We start from the raw sequence: 19293 nt of genomic DNA, 5'->3' as shown, positions 1-19293 counted from the left end.
CTTTGAAGATTTATATTGGCACCAGACCACCGCGTCCAAGCAAAAATGGAAGTACTTGAATTGAACATTTGGAAGTCTAATGCCGTGTAGGAACGATAAATAAAATAAATAGTTTGGTTTCTCCTGATGCATACACATGTGGTCATTAAAATAGGTCACTGCCTTTATATCTCGATTTCCTTGAGCCGGTCCAAAAACTTTAAAGCTATTATTAAAGTTTCACCTTTTTACAAATGACATCACTGCTTCTTTGTGAATTTGAAGGACCCCTCATATTAAGTTGCGTTATTGCGGGCGGCCGCCGTAGCCGAATGGGTTGGTGCGTGATCACCATTCGGAATTCACTGAGAGGTCGTTGGTTCGAATCTCGGTGAAAGCAAAATTAATAAAAACATTTTTCTAATAGCGGTCGCCCCTCGGCAGGCAATGGCAAACCTCCGAGTGTATTTCTGCCATGAAAAAGCTCCTCATAAAAATATCTGCCGTTCGGAGTCGGCTTGAAACTGTAGGTCCCTCCATTTGTGGAACAACACCAAGGCACACACCACAAATAGGAGGAGGAGCTCGGCCAAACACCTAACAGAAGTGTACGCGCCAATTATTTATTTCTTTTTTTTATTGGTTGCACAGATTCGGTTATTTCCATAAAATGTAATTTTGAGTGACCGATAAATAGGTACTTTGCGGATAACTCTTACATTTTGACGAATTAAGTGAAAAATGTTGAATGTAACGAATTAGATACTACATTTATTAACTAATAATTAAATAGAATAGCTCGTAAAGTTCCTCTGTTGAAACAAGCAAATTTAAGACGAAAAATTTTGCTGAAGAGCACAAGTCATGGAGTGGACCAGAGGGTATGAAAAAATAGTATAACCTACTTTGGAGCGATGAAAGAAAAATAAATTTATTTCAAAATGATGCTGCGCGAAATGTCTGACGTCATAAGGACAAAAATTCTCACCACGGTTCACAATAGAAAAAGCCATCCACGGTGGTGGCAACATAATGATTTTGAGATGCTTCTCTTGGTATGGAGTAGGACCTATTCACCTCATAACCAATAAAATGGGCAAATTTATTTACAAGGACATACTTTAAGAAGTGACTTTCGGTGACTTTTTGTGCAAGCTAATGACCCAAAACACTCCTCAATGTTATAACAAGAATGGTTTTAACAAAATAATGTTAAAATTATGGACTGGCCAAGCTACTCACCTGACCTAAACCCCATTGAAAACATTTGGGGAGTTTTAAAGAATCGAATCGGGAAGAAAACATTATAAAATAAGAAGGATTTATCGCAAAAAATCAATGAACTATGGTATTATTATGCTAAAACGAGTACTAAAAGTATTTTAATGACCATATGAGTATAATGAAAGTTTTTAATGGAACTTTTTTTTAATAATTCTAGAATAGCCATTTGATAATAATAATGCTAGAATGACCATTTGTTTTTTTTTTTTTTTTTCACAAAAGGGGCAGGGCTTTTTTTCTTAAAATCCAGAAAAAGAAAAGCAAGCAAAAAAATTCAATTTCGTCTATTTTCCGTCAGACGTTCCGGGATCAGAATTTACACAGTGGGGTACAAATGGTCAGACTGCTCTAGATAATATCTTGATCTAATACTAATTATTTCAAAATTCGTATTTTTGTTCAGCAGTTTCTTTTATAATTGTAAAATATTATAAAACCCACCTGTTTTACAAGATTTTGCATTTCTAAGTCGGCTCTACTCATTTCCGTCGCTGCTGCGCCGTCTACCGTCGTTGCCTCATCAATAGGAATTGTTTCATCGAATTCTGCCAAATCGGCCGCTGCCTCTGCCTTTGCCGTTTTTGTTGCCTGTACATCCTGCTCGTCCTCAGCAGCGGCCAATGCGCTCTCAAAAGCACGCAGAGACTGTTTCTCCGTTTCAATTTCAGTGCCCAACTCACTAACTATTGCTGCAGCCCCAGCTGACGAAGTCGTTGGTTTCTCCACGCGACTACCATTCGCTGCAGGTGAGTCATCTTGCTCAGCTTGTTCCAAATTGAAGAGATCTTTGATGGTGGAACTCTTGAAATATGTTGTTGTAAAGTTGCCACCTTCGATCGCCATATCACTGAGCATCCGCTTCTGATTCGCTTTCTTGAGGATGTTCACTTCGATTGTCTTATCCGACACCAGCCGATATATATGTACATCACGTGTTTGCCCAATACGATGGCAACGATCTTGCGCTTGCGCATCCATTGTTGGATTCCAATCGGAATCGTAAAATATCACAGTATCTGCGCCGGTTAAATTAATACCTACGCCACCGGAGCGCGTAGACAAGATGAAGCAGAAAATGCGTTTGTCACCGTTGAAGCGCTCCATTAGTACTTGTCGCTGTTCGACACGCGTCGAGCCATCTAGCCGCAAATAGATGTGGCCGTGATAGTTAAGAAACGCCTCTAGAACATCCAACATTTTTGTCATTTGCGTAAATATTAGCACACGATGCTGCTCGGACTTCAGTTGGCGCAATAGCAGATCGAGCGTTTGCAATTTGCCACAATCGTATTGAATGAGACGGGGGTCCGGAAATTGTGTGGTCATCGCTGAGATGACAGGATGCAGCAATGAAAGCTTTGGTGAGACATATTGCGTAACCATATTTTCAATAGCATGATCGCGCTGCAAGCGTCCCGATGTTAAATGTTGCACATAGAAGCGTATACGCGGCGCACACGCCGATGGTACGTATATTACAAAATTGTTGAAGGTTTGGCGAAGCTCCTCAACGCGCTTCTCATACGATTTGAGTATCTTGCTGAGTGTCCAACTATCGCGACGTTTCATGGCCGTACAGCAGTTGGTATAGCTGCGCGTTTGCCAACTAGAGTATTCCAATGTCTGACTCGGATTGCTGCATTTGGCCAACGCATCGCGACAGTCGTCCCCATAAATTGGCACGCCCTCGATGCGACGTCTATTTACAGTTGCCACCAGTTTTAAGCGCGCCATGCGCTGCTCCTTACGCTTCTCCAGTATTTCATGCATATTATATATTGGATCGGACTCGGATGTTTCGGTTGCTGCAGTTTCAGACTCATCGACATCCATCGCCGCGTTTGTCACTTCGTCGGTGCTACTTTTTACCTGTTGCGCAATGGTGGACAACAGCTTGGAATTTTCCGGTTTCGGCTTTATGCTAACAGCAGCAACGCTGCTTTTTGCGCCACCACTAACGCTTACATTAGCCATATTCGAGTTGCTGATGCCACTTTTGCACACCAAAGTCAGCCGGCTACCCGAAGAACTACTTCCAGATATGGTGTCACTCAGTGAACTGCTACCAGCCGAGGATGTAACCAGAAAATACGGTTTACCATTGCCATGTTGCATCAGCTTGGCGATTTTCGCTGGCGGTGGTGTTAAATTTGTATTCGATTGTGACGCGACCTGTACACGCGTGACTGATATGCCTGAGGCGGTGCGTATATTGCCAACACCACTGTTAGCCAGAGCTATGGCGGCTGATGTGGATGTTGAAGGCGCCATCGACAACGCGGGCATTTTGGACGTGTTAACAGGGTTTATATTGTTCAAACGCTTTACAAGTCGTATATTCGCAGTATTCGTTTCGCGCAATGGCAACATCTTGCTGCCTTCTGAGCGCATAGCAGGACTAGCGCCCACACGTACCGAGGTCGTATTGTGTTGACTTAAATTCTGCTGAACTTGCGGGTCGCGCACGCGTATGTAGAATTTAAATTTCCCACGCGGGCAGTGTGGCGGTGGTGCCGGTGCACTGTCGATTTCCTCAATGAGCTTACGTGGCGCTTCAAGCACGCGTGACTTGTACGATACATAAGCGGTGAGTGTGATCTCCAAATCAATAAGAATTAAATTAAGCGAATGTAAATCGACGTGCTGAAAGATAAATAGAGGGGAGAACATTCAATTGTCAAGTTGGGTAACTGATTTGAATTAATTATTAAACAAATGAAATTGTGGTAGTGCAAGTAGTTCAAGATATAGTTCGATATAGTAGGGAAGGCGTAGAATTTCAAATCCATAAATAAAAAGAAACTGCAGGGTATGGCACAATGGCGCTGAATTCTTTGGTATAGGGTTTTTTAATAGGTGCGCTTCAACTTTTTTCCGATAGGGAGGGCGAACGACGCAATATTTTTTATTTTTCGCTTGTCATTTGTAAACTTCATTAGTATACATTTCATCATGGAACGCTACACACTTGAGCAACGATTGCAAATCGTGCAAATTTTTTATGAAAATAATCGTTCTGTTGCTGCTACTTTAAGAGCATTACGGTCATTTTACGGTCCATTTAACAAGCCGTCCCGTTTTGGGGTTATGTGAAGTCATTGGTCTACAGTAACAAGCCGGCGACGATTTGTGAGCTCAGAGCCAATATTGAACGCGAAATTCCTGGAATTTCGGCCGATTTATGCAAAAGAGTGGTCGAAAATTGGGTTCAACGATTGGACTTTCGAAACCTTCACGCGGTGATCATGCAAAAGAAATCGAGTTTCATACTTAAATGTATATGTTCAAACTCGATAATAAAAAAAAATTAGTTAAAAAAGTCAAACCGTTTGTGTTTTATTCAAAAAAGTTCAAAAGTTGAAGCGCTCTTACTGAAAAACCCTATATATTAGTATAGAAAATTCGATTTCATTACCGTATTGTTGTTTTAACAACATAAAACATCCACCCAAAGTCATATTCACACAAATCCCATCTCCATCAATTTTTTGACGAACGCTTTTGGTACAACAATCTTTGCTTCGACTTTCCAATAGAGTAGAGTATACACGACTGTCTTGGGAACGAGTTCAATACCGGTCTGTCAACTAATTAAATACCAACAAGATTGCGGAAGTGGAGGAAGTTATGTGGAAGGTATATAAAAACAGTTACAGATAAAAAAAAAAAGAACTGCCAGTAAGTTAAGTTATTGGAGCGTAAGGAATCGGAGAAAGAAGCTTTAGGAGCCCAATCGAATAAATAACCAACCTAATTGTCGAAGAACGTAACGCAAGGGTGTAGGGAGTCCACCAAGAGAAGATTCGGTACATTTTAAAGTTTTTCTTTAATCAAGAAGAAAATGCAAGCCAGGCCGCTGAAATTGTGAGTGGTGTTTATGGTGCCGATACCGCAACAGCTAATTACGGGTAATTTTGGTTTCGTTGGTTCTATTCAGGAATTTTTGATGTTAAAGATGCCCCTCGCAAGGCAGGCCCGTCGTTGGAAATATCGATAAAATAACAGAAATAATCGAAGTTCACCAGTATGGAGCTAAAAATTTACCATAAAACATGCGCAGAGCTTGATTCAAAATGAAACTCGATGTTTGGGCGACACACCAATTAGCACCAAAAGCATGATGAATCGAGCTTTTATCTGCGAAACCTTAGCCAAACGGAACGAAAGCGACCATTTCTTAAACGGATGACGATTGGGGATAAGAGATGGGTCACAAACAATATTATGCGCAAACAATTGTAGTCCAAGCGTAATGCAGCAGCTCAAACGGTGGTCAAACCACGACTAAAAGGAAGGCCAAACCAAGACTGAAAGGACTTGAAAGGAGTACTTTATTATGAGTTGTCTCCGTATGGCTAAACACTAAATTTAGATCTTTACTGCAACTACAGTGCAAAGCCACACACGTCTATAGTGACTCGCCAAATCTCCGGGAACTTACAACTTACCATATAATCAGGACCTGGCACCAAGCGACTATCACCTTTTTCTCTCCCTTTCTGAGTGATAAGAAATAAGTATCAAGAGAAGATTGTGAAAATCGATTACTACATTTTTTCGGCAAAGAAGGACCAACACTTCTATGAAAGAGGCATTAAAAATGGCCGCAAATTATACAACAAAACGGTGCACATTTGACCCAAATCGGGCAAGCCGAAACATCTTAAATAAAGTTCTTAATTTTACACAAAAATAATGGATTTCTTTTCCCCCAAAGGAATACTAAAAATTATTGGGGAAGTTGGACTCATAAAAATACTCTGAATCGATGAAGGGGACACAATAGATCTTTGAAACATAAGTAAATGAAAAAAAAAAAAAAATTGCGATCAGAAATATTCTTAAAATATACTGCACTCTACCATTTTAATCAGACAAATGCCTCGCAAATGCGAACATCCTTTTTATTCCGATCCGCTCAATAATAGATTGGATCAGAATGTCAGTGACATTTTATCATCAGTGAAGTAAATTGCATAACTTTTTTTTTACCTGACTGAATAATAAACATACCTTTAATGGTTCGTAATCCAGTAAATCGTACACAATTCGTGGCGCTTCGTAGGTTATGCCCTCCATTTGAAATGGCGATATTGTTGGACGCACTTCAAACATATTTGGATGATTACAAACTTTACGCAGCTGCATGAGTACGTTGATGACGCTCAAAAGATTTCCCGTTTGCAGCGTTTCCTTGGTCCTAAAAGAGAATAAGATAATAAATAAGAATTCAATACCGCAAGTACGGCATAAACACTTTGTCTACAAACTCACTTTGCGCGGCTCATAAAATCATCGTACAAATAGCGCTGACGATTGGACAAACGACACATTATAACATGTTCGTACTTCTTCGGCATTTGTTTTTCAACTTCTTTTTTGAGACGTCGCAGCAAGAACGGTCGTATAACCTGATGATAGGGAAAACATTGAAACTTAAAAATATATGTCACAAATGTCAATGTTTTGCGAGTGACTAACCTTGTGCAGTCGACTTATGAGCGTTTCATTATACTCCATATTGCCCTCAATCATACCGGTCATGGGATTTGAGAACCATTCTTTGAATTCACGATGCGATGAAAACACATACGGCATAAGGAAATGCATTAACGACCATAATTCCATCAAATCGTTTTGAAGCGGTGTACCGGTGAGCAGGAGACGTCTAGGGGGAGAAAATAGTTAATTTACTAATAGGTATATATGCCACGCGATGCAAGTGAAAGTCAAAATTTTATAAATATTAATCAAATTTTCGTTTATTGTCTTCAAAGCATTTGACAAGTCAGCGTAGAGAGCTTGCAGTCTCTAAAGTAAACATGCTTCAAATGATTGATTTAAGCACCTAAGCGTAGTTCTTATTCTAGTTAGCAATTCGAATAAGCACTGATTACGGTGCTTCATGTCACAAACATACTTTTTTTATCCTGATTAAAATAAAAAAAAACGCGTAAGTCAACTCACCTTTCAGTTGAGAAGTTCAGCAGCAATTGCCAGCGTTGCGACTTAAAATTTTTGATATTCTGCGCCTCATCCAATATCAGATATTTCCATTTTTTCCTACGAAAACTCTGTTGATCCTGTACCACCAATTTGTACGATGTTATGCATACATGAAACGCATTCGGCTTCGTCCAGCCTACGCGTTTAAGCTTACGCTCTTTCTGCGTACCATAGTATGTGAGTATTTTGAATGCAGGACACCATTTTTTGAATTCCATTTCCCAATTGAGCATCACCGACGATGGCACAACAATCAGATGTGGACCCCAATTACCTTTGACGCATGCCAAATGCGCCAGTAGTGCAATTGTTTGTATGGTTTTACCCAAACCCATTTCATCAGCCAGTATGCCATTCAATTTACGTTCATTCATGGTGACAAGCCAATCCAAACCGATGTGCTGGTACTCACGCAACGTATGTTTAAGTAGAAATGGTACAGGCGTGACCACATTCGTTGAGGACAGCGTATTGCCCTTGGGCTGTATGCTTTCGGCAAGTGCAGCGGCGTCTTTGATCATGTCATCCTTGCTGTTGCCCTCAGTCTGGAACCGTTTAAAAAGTGAGAAATAAATATAAATATTTAAATGAATTGAAATATGCCACCCGTTTCCACTTACATCCTCAAGCAGACTTTTCAGTCCATCTTCTTGCTCATTTTCTTCGCTCTCGTCCGATGAAGGCGCCTCGACAATAGTGGCTTCATCTGACTCACTTTCAGTTTCCACCTCCGTACCTTCGCTGCTAGTGTCTTCATCCACTTCATCATCGTCTGAATCAACCATTTTAGCGCGTTTCTTTGCTGGGGTCGCTAAACCACTTTTTCGCGCCGTTGTTACTGTTGGTTCATCAATTTTACCCGATTTGTACTTTTCCAGCAACTGTTCGACCGTCAAGTCATTGTCCGCTTCTAAGTCATCTATTTCTTTCTGATGATCGATGCCCGTTTCTTCCTCCTCTTGCTTACTAATCGTATTCTCATCGTCATCACTATCTTCATTCGCTTCGAATTCAGCGTCGTCTGCATCATCTTCTTGACTACTGGTTGCCATTTTGGAGTCATCTTCTTCTTCAAGTAAAATTTTATCGCGATTTTCCAAATAACCTTTTGGCAGGTCTTTGAGAAAATCATCAAGATCCATTCGAGATTCCTTTTCCAATGCTGCAACCTCTTCTTTGACATCTGCCGCCTCCTCTTCTGCTTTAGCAATTGTTTCCTCGTCATCCTCTGAACCAGATTCTGGACGGAAATCATCTAGAAAAAAATGTATATATATTAGCATATTACTGATATTTTGTCTGCTACACTTACCATCAGACCCGTTGCCCGTTATTTCACGTTTGGGCGATGATATTCTGCTTGATTCCATGCTAGGCGCTCCACTAGCAGCACCAGCAGCTGTGTCCATTACGCTCTTATTCATGCCTTCGGCGAGCTGCTGTGAGAATTTCTCTGTCTGATCGACAATAAAACTTAAATGCTGATCAAGCGCCTTCTTACGCTTCTCCTCTAGCTTGGTATGATGCTTGTATTCAACCAATTTCTCCACATTCGACCAAAACATTTTAACCTCCTTGGAGAGAAAGGCAGCTATCCGCTTTAAATGTGCCTCATGCGCCTTCTCTGCTTTCTGCGCTGCATTCGCCTTATCCTGGAAATACTTTTGCACCATTTTAGCGCATTTCTTAGCAGCATTCTTTTTCCATTTGCGCTCTTGCGCAAAATCCGCTGCCAACCAAACCATTTCCTCCAGCAAATAGTCCCAATGTGCCTTCGGACGGCTGGGTTCTTGTAGTTTTGGCAAACGTTTTTCAGTCCATAATCCCTCTCGTTGTAATTCCGAAATGCGCTGCAGCACATAAACCTCCTGTTTGGCTTTGAATGAAAACTCTTGCACGTTGTTTGTAGCAGCTCCACTGCTGCCGGCGCTGGTCGGTGTACTTAAGCTACTGCCGGATGCACCGGCCAAAGCCGTAGTGCCTCCACTACTGCTTGCAGCAGTGACACTGCTACCATTCGCGGAGGCTGGCACCAACACCGCATTGGGAGTTGGTGAATAGAGCGGAGGAGGCGGGTTACTGTGCAAAGTGTTGCCTGCTGTGCCAGCTGACGCAATCGCGGCGCCATTACCATTACGTCGCAATACCGTAGGAGAACCGCTGCCACCACCGATAGCAGGTACAAGCGGTGTGCCACCTAGAGAAATCCGATTTGAATTTCAAGGAAATTTAAAAAAACAAAAAAGAAAAGAAAATTATTAACGCATTTTAGAGAAGTAAGTTAGAGAAAGTCATATGGTTCAAAGACACAACGGCACATGCGTTGGAGAGATGCAAAAAAAATCATACGTAACCAACGACAAACGAGAGGCGATACAGGCAAAAACCAATATTTTGTATAAGAAATCCAATATTTTTAATTGGGCATTAGTGCCGAAGCTACAAATTAAAAAATGGGTTCAATGAAAATGGTTGGGACTTTGAAAAAAAAATTAAAAAACTAAGAATTTAAATAAAATATAACAAAACCAAAAAAAAAACTGTGTTGACGCTATTTAGAGTACTTTAAAAATAATATTTTAGCTCTATCTACCGAATTCATTTGATTTTTTTTTTTTTTCATATTTGTATGCGATAATCTAGAATGATTAGGCTTCTGGGTTGTAAGCAATCAATTGGCAACATCGCACTGAATATTTTTATAGCACCTCATACAAATAAACACCACGTAAAATAATCATTCAGATTTTACGTGATTTGGAAAAGTGCAGCTTTTAATTTAATAACTCGTGCTCGAAGACTGTACTTATATTATATATCACAATAAAATAATATGCGAATATTTAATTAAAAATTACAATTAATTTATTATTACACAGAACAACGAATCATTTGTTGTTGCAACATAAAAATACGTTCATAATTATTCTTTTTGTATGCGATAATCTAGAATGATTAGGCTTCTGGGTTGTAAGCAATCAATTGGCAACATCGCATTTAAGTTTTATTTAGCACTTATTAATAGTAAAGTCTTGAAAATGTAAATTTTGAGCATTGAACAAGACTGCGAAAAGTGCGGAATAATAAAATACCATATGAATGTGGAAAGAACTAACTCCAAATGTCAAAAAATACAGACCACCATCTGAAAAAAAAACCGAGCTTTTTATAAATAAAATCTATTGTAACGCAAATTAGCCAGATGTGATTGTGCGTTCCTAGTAGATTCAGTTGCTCGATACACTCAAGGACCAGTGAAGACTTGATCTCACAGGACTGTCGCTCAGAATGGCAATTCAGTCATTAGCAGTTCAATTCTAAACTTCATTTCGAATTTGATGACTTAAGTGATATCATCTCTGGGTAGCTTGGTAACTGGGAGCTACAACCTCAAAAATTCCATGTACGGCAGGTCCGCATCGCCCCCGTAGGAGCTGAAGTTTTGTTAGCACTGCCCGCGCTGTCGATGCACAAGCGACCGCTCCATGTCACCACAGCCGCAGGAAATTTCCTGCTAGACGTTAGCAGATCATGAGAACCTTTGTTGCTTTGGACAAGGTTGCGCCAGCACGCCTGTTCCAGCTAAGCTTGGCATCGAGGACAAGGACAAGATACTTAACCTCGCTGATCAAACCAATAGCAACCCCGTCCATGCTGATCTCTCTCATTCCTGGTAAAATTCTTTTCCAGATCTACCCGCCTTTATCAAAAACTGTAAACTGTACCCTAATTTTCTCTTTATTGACTCCCATTGTTAACACCCTGTAACTCGCAACTGAATGGAACAAACAGAAAAACACAAAAAAAAGTTTTAATGTGAAATGTCACCTTTGACCGATACTTTGCGAGATATCGAGAAAATAATAGAATTTAACTGGGATCGTGTCAGCTATTAGCTGAAGTTTTTTTTTGGACACGGATATCAAAAGTGCTTTCACATAAGACGGCCCCGCTAAGACGGAAACACATTTCTAAATAAACTGGCTGAGCAATCGAATTAAAGTCAAACTTTAGCTTTGACAAAGGAAAGGAATTATTAGGCAATATTTTTTGGCGTCTGATTTAGAAAGATTAATATGGAGATAGAAGTTTGCACTTCGCCCTTAAGATCTATTACACCCTGTATTATCTGCCTTTTATTAGCTGTGTAAAAACAAAAAAAAGAAGAATGTTGCCATAATAAACACTTCAGGTTACATAAAATAAAATAAAAATGGATTTTTCTTGACATATTGATTTACATTCTTCTAACCCAACTCTTCAAATGAGAACATAATTATAATTGATAAAAATGGTTTGTACTAAAGGTTACAAATTACTAAAAATAATGTTAAAGAGAAGTCAATGATTGTGGCAGGAAATTAGAATAAGTAAAAATAATACAGTTATACTTAGAAATTATCTAGAAATCCAAATGAACCAATAGCCAATCCAATCATTAATAATCAAAAAATTAACTTTACAAGAAGCATGAAAAAGCATAAAAAAGTTTACTATACTCCAATTGCATATGGAATGCACACTTAACTACCTCAAAGAAAATCAAATCAAAATCAAATTATTTATTTATATTAATATGTATGTATATCGGCAAAATGTAACTACATAACTGAAAAACTATTTAATTGATAAAATAAAAGAAATTGCTTGTTCTGAAAAAACGATAAGCACCTGGCACCAAAGGTAAGGTAGAATTTCCTACAGCTGGTGGGGTGGGTATTTGACCAAATACCATCCCGTGCCGACCTCCTAAAGGTCTACCGGGTATGTGACCTATATAATGATACAATGTAGAGATGATACACAACAGAATAACGTGAGAAAGTGTGAGTGTGTTTGTGAGATTGACAGTATAATACAAGAAAAACGGGAACAAAAAAATAAAAAATTAAATATTGGCTAAACTAGATGATGTGGCCAAAGATGTCTAAATCTTATTATTTATCTGAAATATTGATGTATTTAGTTTAGTAATATTGTTATGCCTTTTCGCCAATTTACAGTTATATTTCATATACACAAAACTAAATAAACTAAGTAGGTGATATTGGTAAGGGTAAATGAAAATTACAGAAATTTCCTTTAGGAGGCGAAAAGGTTTTGAGTATGTGTGTATGTGTGCACAGTCGGGAAAGCAAACGGAAGTGGCAAATTTTACATTTTTGTTGTTAAACTTTTAGCACTTTTGTTTTAATAAGGAATTCGTATGAAATGTTAGAAACGAAATAATTCAACTAAGAAAGCTTAATCATAAGATGTGGACACATACCTTGTTGGGTCAGTTGTACAACAGCTGCTGGTAACTTTGTGGAAACAGCCACAGGCGTTGCACCTATGGCGGGAATTTTGATTTCAGCACCTTGTGGCAGTACGTCGCTAGTCGCATCAGTGGAAGTTAAATTACCACTAACACTGCCACTACTGCCTGGCGTTGAAGTTGTTGCCGTGGCAGTAAGCGAATTACCAGCGTTCTGTGTAGCTGCTGATGAAGCTCCACTGCAGCTGCTGTTGCTGTTACTACCACTACTACTACTTATATCTGTTGCTATTTGAGATTGCGTACTCTGCAAAGTAAAAAATGCAAACACAAACAAAAAAATGTATTAAAATAACAACAAACAATTGTAATTTATCGCACAATTATTTTCTTTTGAAATAAATTTGAATGGTATGAATCAGACAAATGCCTCGCAAATGCGAACATCCTTTGAAAGCTAACTTTTTCAAAAATAGAGCCAGTTAACTTGTTCAGTGACATTTTATCATCATTTTAAGCTCATACCTTTCAAGCTGAATTTCAAATCGGTAAGTTTTCTGAATATTAGTTTTACTAACCGTTTTATTTGTGATTGCAGCCAAATAGTCTTGTGTTTGCTTTTGTGATTGCTGTGATTGTTGTTGCTGCTGATTCACTTGATTGCCGCTGGCAACACCAATTATTGTTGCTATGTTATCAGTAGTTTTTTGCTGAACTAATACAGCAGCTCTGTCCTCGCTAACCAACTGATCTAGACGATAAGCATTGCTGAAGGTGACGAACTGCGGGGTTGGTGGTTTCTTACGCCACGTCGGGTAGTCCATCATGTTGCCACCGCTTTGTAAATAGAATAATTCGGCGACATTTTCTGTGTGTCTGTAAACAGAAAAAAACAGTTTTTATTTAAATTTAAGTAAATTATGAATAAGCATAAGAAACAGAAAATTCGAAAATTATGCGAACAGATTAGTATTTAGAACGCTATTAAGAACACAATTTCATTTTTATGTTAAGTTGACTTAAACTACTGTGGCGTACCGTCGCAGAAATGATTAGATATAATATATTTTTTAGGGAAAAATAAAATTATTATTTTCTCGGTTATTAATGTAAGTAAGGTGTTACTGGTGCTGCCAGTGCACTGCAGGTACCGGTCCAGCTCATCTAACGTTAGGCGGCCCAGGAACTTGCAGTTTCGATAGGTTGTGTCCAGAGGGAAAGGGGTGTTAGGTGAGTGGATTTGATGAGGATGTGACGTAACGTACAGAACACAATTGTGCCAAGGTTAGGCGGGTCTCTCGGTGTAGCTGGAGCCCTTCATCTGCTGTGGGTGGTGGCATTCGGGGATCGGGAGTTTAGGAAAGTGGTGTCTCCCGATGAATGCCGTTGAGTGTATGTCTAAACACTGTCCGGTCAAGTAGTTATCGGTTAGTTTTGCCCTAAATCTCGTCGGAGTAGTTGAAGAGATGCCTGCTGACGTGCCAGTGAGGCGGCTCTGGTTCAAGCAGGTGTCTACAGGGGTGAAACCTGCAGTAGCAACCGAGTAGAAAATGTTTGCTGAGCAGTTTATTGTGCTCCTTGAGGGAGCATCTGTGCCTCATTATGTAGGTGTTGTAGGGAGACCTTAAGAGGCATTCCGTGGCTGTCCTAATAGCACTCTTTTGATATGTCTGGAGTTTGTTCACTGCCTATCAATAGTTCCAGGCGACCAGACAGGCGCAGCGTAATTTAGAACCGGCCAGCCAATTGTTTTAAATGTCGCCAGCATTCTGAGTTATTCTTTTGGGTAGATGGCTGTAGTGATCGATATCTCGTAAAGTATAGATCAAACAGTTTAAATTTCAATCTTTTGCTGTTTTTTGTTTGTTCCATTCTGTTACAATGGAAGTCACCAAAGAGAAAATTCGGTACATTTTAGTTTTTCTTTGATAAAGGCGAAAATGCAAGCCAGGCCACTGAAATTGTGAATGGTGTTTATGGTGCCGATACTGCAACAACTAATTACGTGCAATTGTGGTTTCGTCGATTCCCTTCAGGAATTTTTGATGTTAAAGAAAAGGTCAATAATGTCGAAATGTCGATAACATTACAGAAATAATCGAAGTTGACCGGCATGTTACTAGTCGTACCATCGCCCAGAAACTAAAGATCGATCATAAAACAGTTTTAAACAATATGCACAAAAATAATGTATTACTTTTTCCCCAAACTAATATTTTTTGTAGTTTTAGTTTTTTAAATTCAGGTGAGCAGTAATTGATTCTAGTACCCAATAACTGATACAACAACAACAACAACATACCTTTCTGTAAGACTTCGCAAACGGAGATTCTTTTGCTCCAAAATGCGCTTCTTGAGCGCATTTATATCCTGTGGTGCACACAATGCCGTATTGCCGTTGTCCTGCGTACTCCCACTTGCTGGCAACAACGAAGCAGTCAAGCTACTGCCGACACTCCCCCCAAGTTTGGGTCGCTTGGGCAGCGGTGAACCGCTGTGTATATCTTGCTGTCCCGCCTCTGCAATTGAACCGGGTGTAATCGTTGAGGATACGAAATTATTAATTAGACTGCCGGACGTGTCCGTCGTTAACACGTGTTGTGTGATCTGCGCACCAGTTTTGTTATCAAATTGATTTTGTGCTTCCGAAACGATATCAGTTGCTGCTGTACTTATTGTTTCCGCTACTTGTGTAGTTTGCGGCATAGGCAATTGATGCGCCTGCGCCACCAGATGTTGCAATTTCTTTTGGTGTACCGATTTGTTTTGAGTACTTTGATTATTAGTTCCTGATATTTTTGTTGTGGAAACTTGTTGTTGCTTCTGCAAATGTTGCTGAGTAAACGCTTGTTGAAAGCTGCGAGGTGTAGTGGATGTATTCACAAACGTTGTTGCCACGGCGTGATAGGAATCAGATGTGACAAATTTTAAAGTTGCGGGTATGGTTGCACCGCTACTGGTGGTCGTATTCACCGATGTTGTTGAAGTTGTTGACGATAAAACTGATCTATGGTCGGATACAGCAGGAGGGGCTGGGCTAGCCCGTTGATGCCCCCCTCCTGCTGACTCACCTTCATTCATGTTTGATGCATCTGTAAATGGGGAACAAAAAATTATTGATGAAAAATAAATACTCATTTTTTAGTGCAGGCATCGTAGTGTACTAATAAAAGTCGTCGACTGTTGCAAAATTGGATCACTTTTGAAACAAGGGAGCAGTTTCAGAAGTGTAAAGCAAATTTTGCTTTTCTATAGCAAGATTACAAATTGTTTTATCACAATCGAATGATAACACAGAGTGCTCTTGCATGAATAAATTTAATTATATTCAGATCGTAACGTAAAATACAAAAAACCTTTGTAAGTTTTTTGCAGTTAGAATTAATTTTAGTACTAATCGAAAATCAAAATGTATTCAATATAGTAGTTATTTAGCAGTTCCCTTTTGTGTTCCCGAATATAATGCCAAATAGGGAATAACTTTTAACCCTTTACAGGTTGACGTTTTCTATTTTTCATTAAAAATTCAATTGGGTGCTGTGGGATAGTTTTGAGCACAGTGTTTACAGTGAGCCAAGTAGCCTGAAAAACAGAAATGAAAGGAGCAGGAACCATTGCGCTGTATGCCAAGACGTCAAAGTGGTGCGCCCAGTTGCAAATTTAGAAGATTTCTTTCAGGGCGAATTGTTTTATTATGTGCCCCTTGCAGCCAGATATTTTATGCACATGCTTTTATACCCAGTTCCTGTAGTTCCCATGCCCTGGGAATTAAGCATCCGAAATCTCTGAAATGACTGTACCACTTTATTTGGATATCTTGAAGCGGTGCTGCCATTAGCTTACTATCACAACTTTGATCAAAATCTTGGAATTAAAACAAAACCATCAAAGAAATACAAATAATAATTGCCTGTTCAGCTAAAATGGTGGTCAATGATTTAACCTGTTAAGCGATTAGTTTTTCTTAGACAGCTCGATTTCTTCTTCTTAATTGGCGCGATAACCGCTCACGCGATTTTGGCCGAGATTAACAAAGCGCGCCAGTCGTTTCTTTCTCGTGTTAACCGGCGCCAACTGGGCACACCAAGTGAAGCCAAGTCCTTCTCCACCTGATCTTTCCAACGCAGAGGAGGCCTTCCTCTTCCTCTGCTACCACCAGCTGGTACCGCATCGAATACTTTCAAAGCCGGAGCGTTTGTATCCATTCGGACGACATGACCCAGCCAACGAAGTCGCTGGATCTTTATTCGCTGCGCTATGTCTATGTCGTCGTAAAGCTCATACAGCTCATCGTTCCATCGTCTGCGATATTCGCCGTTGCCAACGTGCAAAGGTCCAAAAATCTTACGCAGAATCTTTCTCTCGAACACTCCAAGTGTCGCTTCATCGGATGTTGTCATCGTCCAAGCTTCTGCGCCATACGTTAGGACGGGCATGATGAGAGTCTTGTAGAGTGTTAGTTTTGTTCGACGAGAGAGGACTTTACTGCTCAATTGCCTACTTAGTCCAAAGTAGCACTTGTTGGCAAGAGAGATTCTACGTTGGATTTCAAGGCTGACATTGTTATCGGTGTTAATGCTGGTTCCTAAATACGATTTACTGTGCTGAATTAATTTCAAGCGAAGACCGGGATGCAAAACCAGTTTTCAGCCAAATATTGGATTCACCGTGCGCGTTGGCTGAACGATTATGATAACGACTATCAGGAAATTCAGTGTTCATGCTTTCTTTATAATGTCAAAATAACAGGGAAATTTTCGTTTTTAGCATCAAAAAAGTAAAACTCTATTAACTCTTTTTACCCAAAATACCGAAAAAATGCTTTACAAAATGTTTGACCAAATTGAAATATGGGTTAAGTCTTTTTCACATATTTTGAGCTATATCCTGAAGCATAAGATTTCGGAATAAAACCTCCAAGAAAAATATAATCGTTTTCAAAATGGCAACGCTTTAATGCAAGGTCTGTGATTACAACAATAAAAAGAGTTAGCATATTCAAAACCAAAAAGGACCGTAATTGTACATCTGGATGGTATCAATTACTAGCACTTTAAGCCTGCACGCAAATAAAATATGCTTACGTGTGTAAAAACACAAGCATATTTCTGTCATTAATGCAATCATTTCACAACAAAAGCAATAACCTCTTCCTTTCTAAATTTTAATTTAGGAATAGCTGAGAAGATAAGAGTAAAGTATTGATGAGCCGAGACAAGTCAAATAGAGTAGAAGTACTCCTGTATACGAGTGAGCAAAATATAGTATTCGGATAAAGCGACTCAAGTGCGGGACTTAAATAATTAGAACGAAAAGAAAAAAAAAAACGATTTAGCCAATATCTACAAGCATATGCCATGTGTATATCGTCATCAGTCTCCCAAGTTTTTCTATGAAAAGATTTCGAATATACTCTGTGTGTTTTAAAATTCCGCTTGTTAAATTTTCTTTGACTTCGAAGTTGCGTCGTTTTTGATTCGATTACATGAAAATGTTTGCCGGGAACAAAACATCAACAGAAAAAGGTGATTTCCGTTTTTAATCTATTTTATGCGAAGTTGGTGTGCTAATCAATAGTTGAAAATTCTTAATGAATAATATTACATTTGCGAGGAATACCTAAAAGTAAGGTCACAACAGCACCTAAAACTATACTATACTATACTGAAACTGCACAAGAAGTTTTGCATTACACATTCTGAAATAAACAGAAATCAACTGAGTAGTTGTAACTTCTCGTACACTTAGCACTGGCAGTTGCCTTTTTAAACCCGCGGGCGGGAATTATAATTTCTACACATAACGGTTGTACGTAACGTAATATTTTACAAGTGAATTGTTTCAATTGAATAGTGAAAAAGCGCCAAGATCAGAACAAAAATGCAGTCAATTATCAAAATTTATTTGAAGATGAGAATAAAATTTTACTAAGGCATTTTGATCAGTATTGATAAATAGGATTTTGACCTTACTCATGATTGAGATGATATGAAAAATCGTATCCAAATTTTAAGAAAAAGAAAATATGTGTATACAAAGTCCCCTTTTTGCCTTGCACATAATATGTATATGTAATTGGATTATCTAAAATCGAATAAAACATTACAAAAAAATTTACGCTTTTTTTAACTCTACATTAACGCATTTACTTTTAAATTAAGCATGTACGCTTCCAACCGATTGTTGATTACTAGCCGATTATAGCGTCAGATTTATTGCTACAACAACAGCGTCAGATTTGGTTATCATTTCTCAAAATTACCCTTAAATGATAGATTAGAAAATGAGCTCGTTGTATTATCACTGATTATATTCATCATTACGACTATACCGATGTGCAATTCAAACTTTTTATTAGCATTCTTTAAAATTGATTATTTTACTTTTGTATAATAGGCAAGATAGAAAATTTTATAAAAATCTCCTCAACCAATCTCAGTCATTCACTTGTCCCTACTGTAATATCTATGAACTTATCATAATTCATATATTGGAAAATTGTCCAGAACTTGAATGTATTCGCCAAGAAATCAGCACTAACAAAAGAAATATTAAATTTCTACGAACTAAAAATATATTTTGAAGCTTGATATTCTATTATGCACTCTTAGATAAGTAAGTAGTTGATAAATATTATTAATTCTGACTTAGCAAGACGAACCCAACTATAGCCTTTGTCGCTAGTGCTTAAACATTGTTTAAGTTTAATTCATTAACCTGTACATAAGTAAATATAAGTAATAAAATTTTATAATCATGTATATAGA

General features: G+C 38.8%; 1 protein-coding gene and 3 non-coding genes across 6 annotated transcripts in view; all 4 read right to left on the bottom strand.

Moving 5' to 3' along the window:
• LOC129243415 (helicase domino) overlaps nt 1-19293 on the bottom strand; it is a 45768-nt gene that overhangs the window by 13771 nt on the left and 12704 nt on the right. For 2 of the 3 annotated variants that reach the window (XM_054880393.1, XM_054880392.1), the window contains exons 2-12: nt 14829-15618; nt 13105-13402; nt 12539-12833; nt 11941-12042; nt 8582-9466; nt 7890-8524; nt 7231-7814; nt 6745-6931; nt 6538-6674; nt 6277-6463; nt 1705-3906 (exon numbers count right to left, since the gene is read on the bottom strand). In XM_054880393.1, coding sequence (XP_054736368.1) covers nt 1705-3906; nt 6277-6463; nt 6538-6674; nt 6745-6931; nt 7231-7814; nt 7890-8524; nt 8582-9466; nt 11941-12042; nt 12539-12833; nt 13105-13402; nt 14829-15607 — 6291 coding nt within the window. In that variant the 5' untranslated portion in view covers nt 15608-15618. The remainder of the gene's footprint in view (nt 1-1704; nt 3907-6276; nt 6464-6537; nt 6675-6744; nt 6932-7230; nt 7815-7889; nt 8525-8581; nt 9467-11940; nt 12043-12538; nt 12834-13104; nt 13403-14828; nt 15619-19293) is intronic. The other variant, XM_054880394.1, reaches the window with a different exon arrangement.
• Nucleotides 6127-6232, bottom strand: LOC129246629 (small nucleolar RNA Me28S-Am2589). The gene has a single exon (XR_008582498.1). It is a non-coding gene; the product is annotated as a small nucleolar RNA Me28S-Am2589 (small nucleolar RNA).
• On the bottom strand, nt 12938-13044 carry LOC129246628 (small nucleolar RNA Me28S-Am2589). Its single transcript, XR_008582497.1, has one exon. It is a non-coding gene; the product is annotated as a small nucleolar RNA Me28S-Am2589 (small nucleolar RNA).
• On the bottom strand, nt 15706-15835 carry LOC129246631 (small nucleolar RNA psi18S-841/snoR66). The gene has a single exon (XR_008582500.1). It is a non-coding gene; the product is annotated as a small nucleolar RNA psi18S-841/snoR66 (small nucleolar RNA).

This window comes from Anastrepha obliqua, chromosome 4 (assembly GCF_027943255.1).
Source record: "Anastrepha obliqua isolate idAnaObli1 chromosome 4, idAnaObli1_1.0, whole genome shotgun sequence".
NCBI classification, from domain to species: Eukaryota; Metazoa; Arthropoda; class Insecta; order Diptera; family Tephritidae; genus Anastrepha; species Anastrepha obliqua.
The sequence above is the reverse complement of the archived record's forward strand: the minus strand, read 5'-3'. Positions and strand labels throughout refer to the sequence as shown.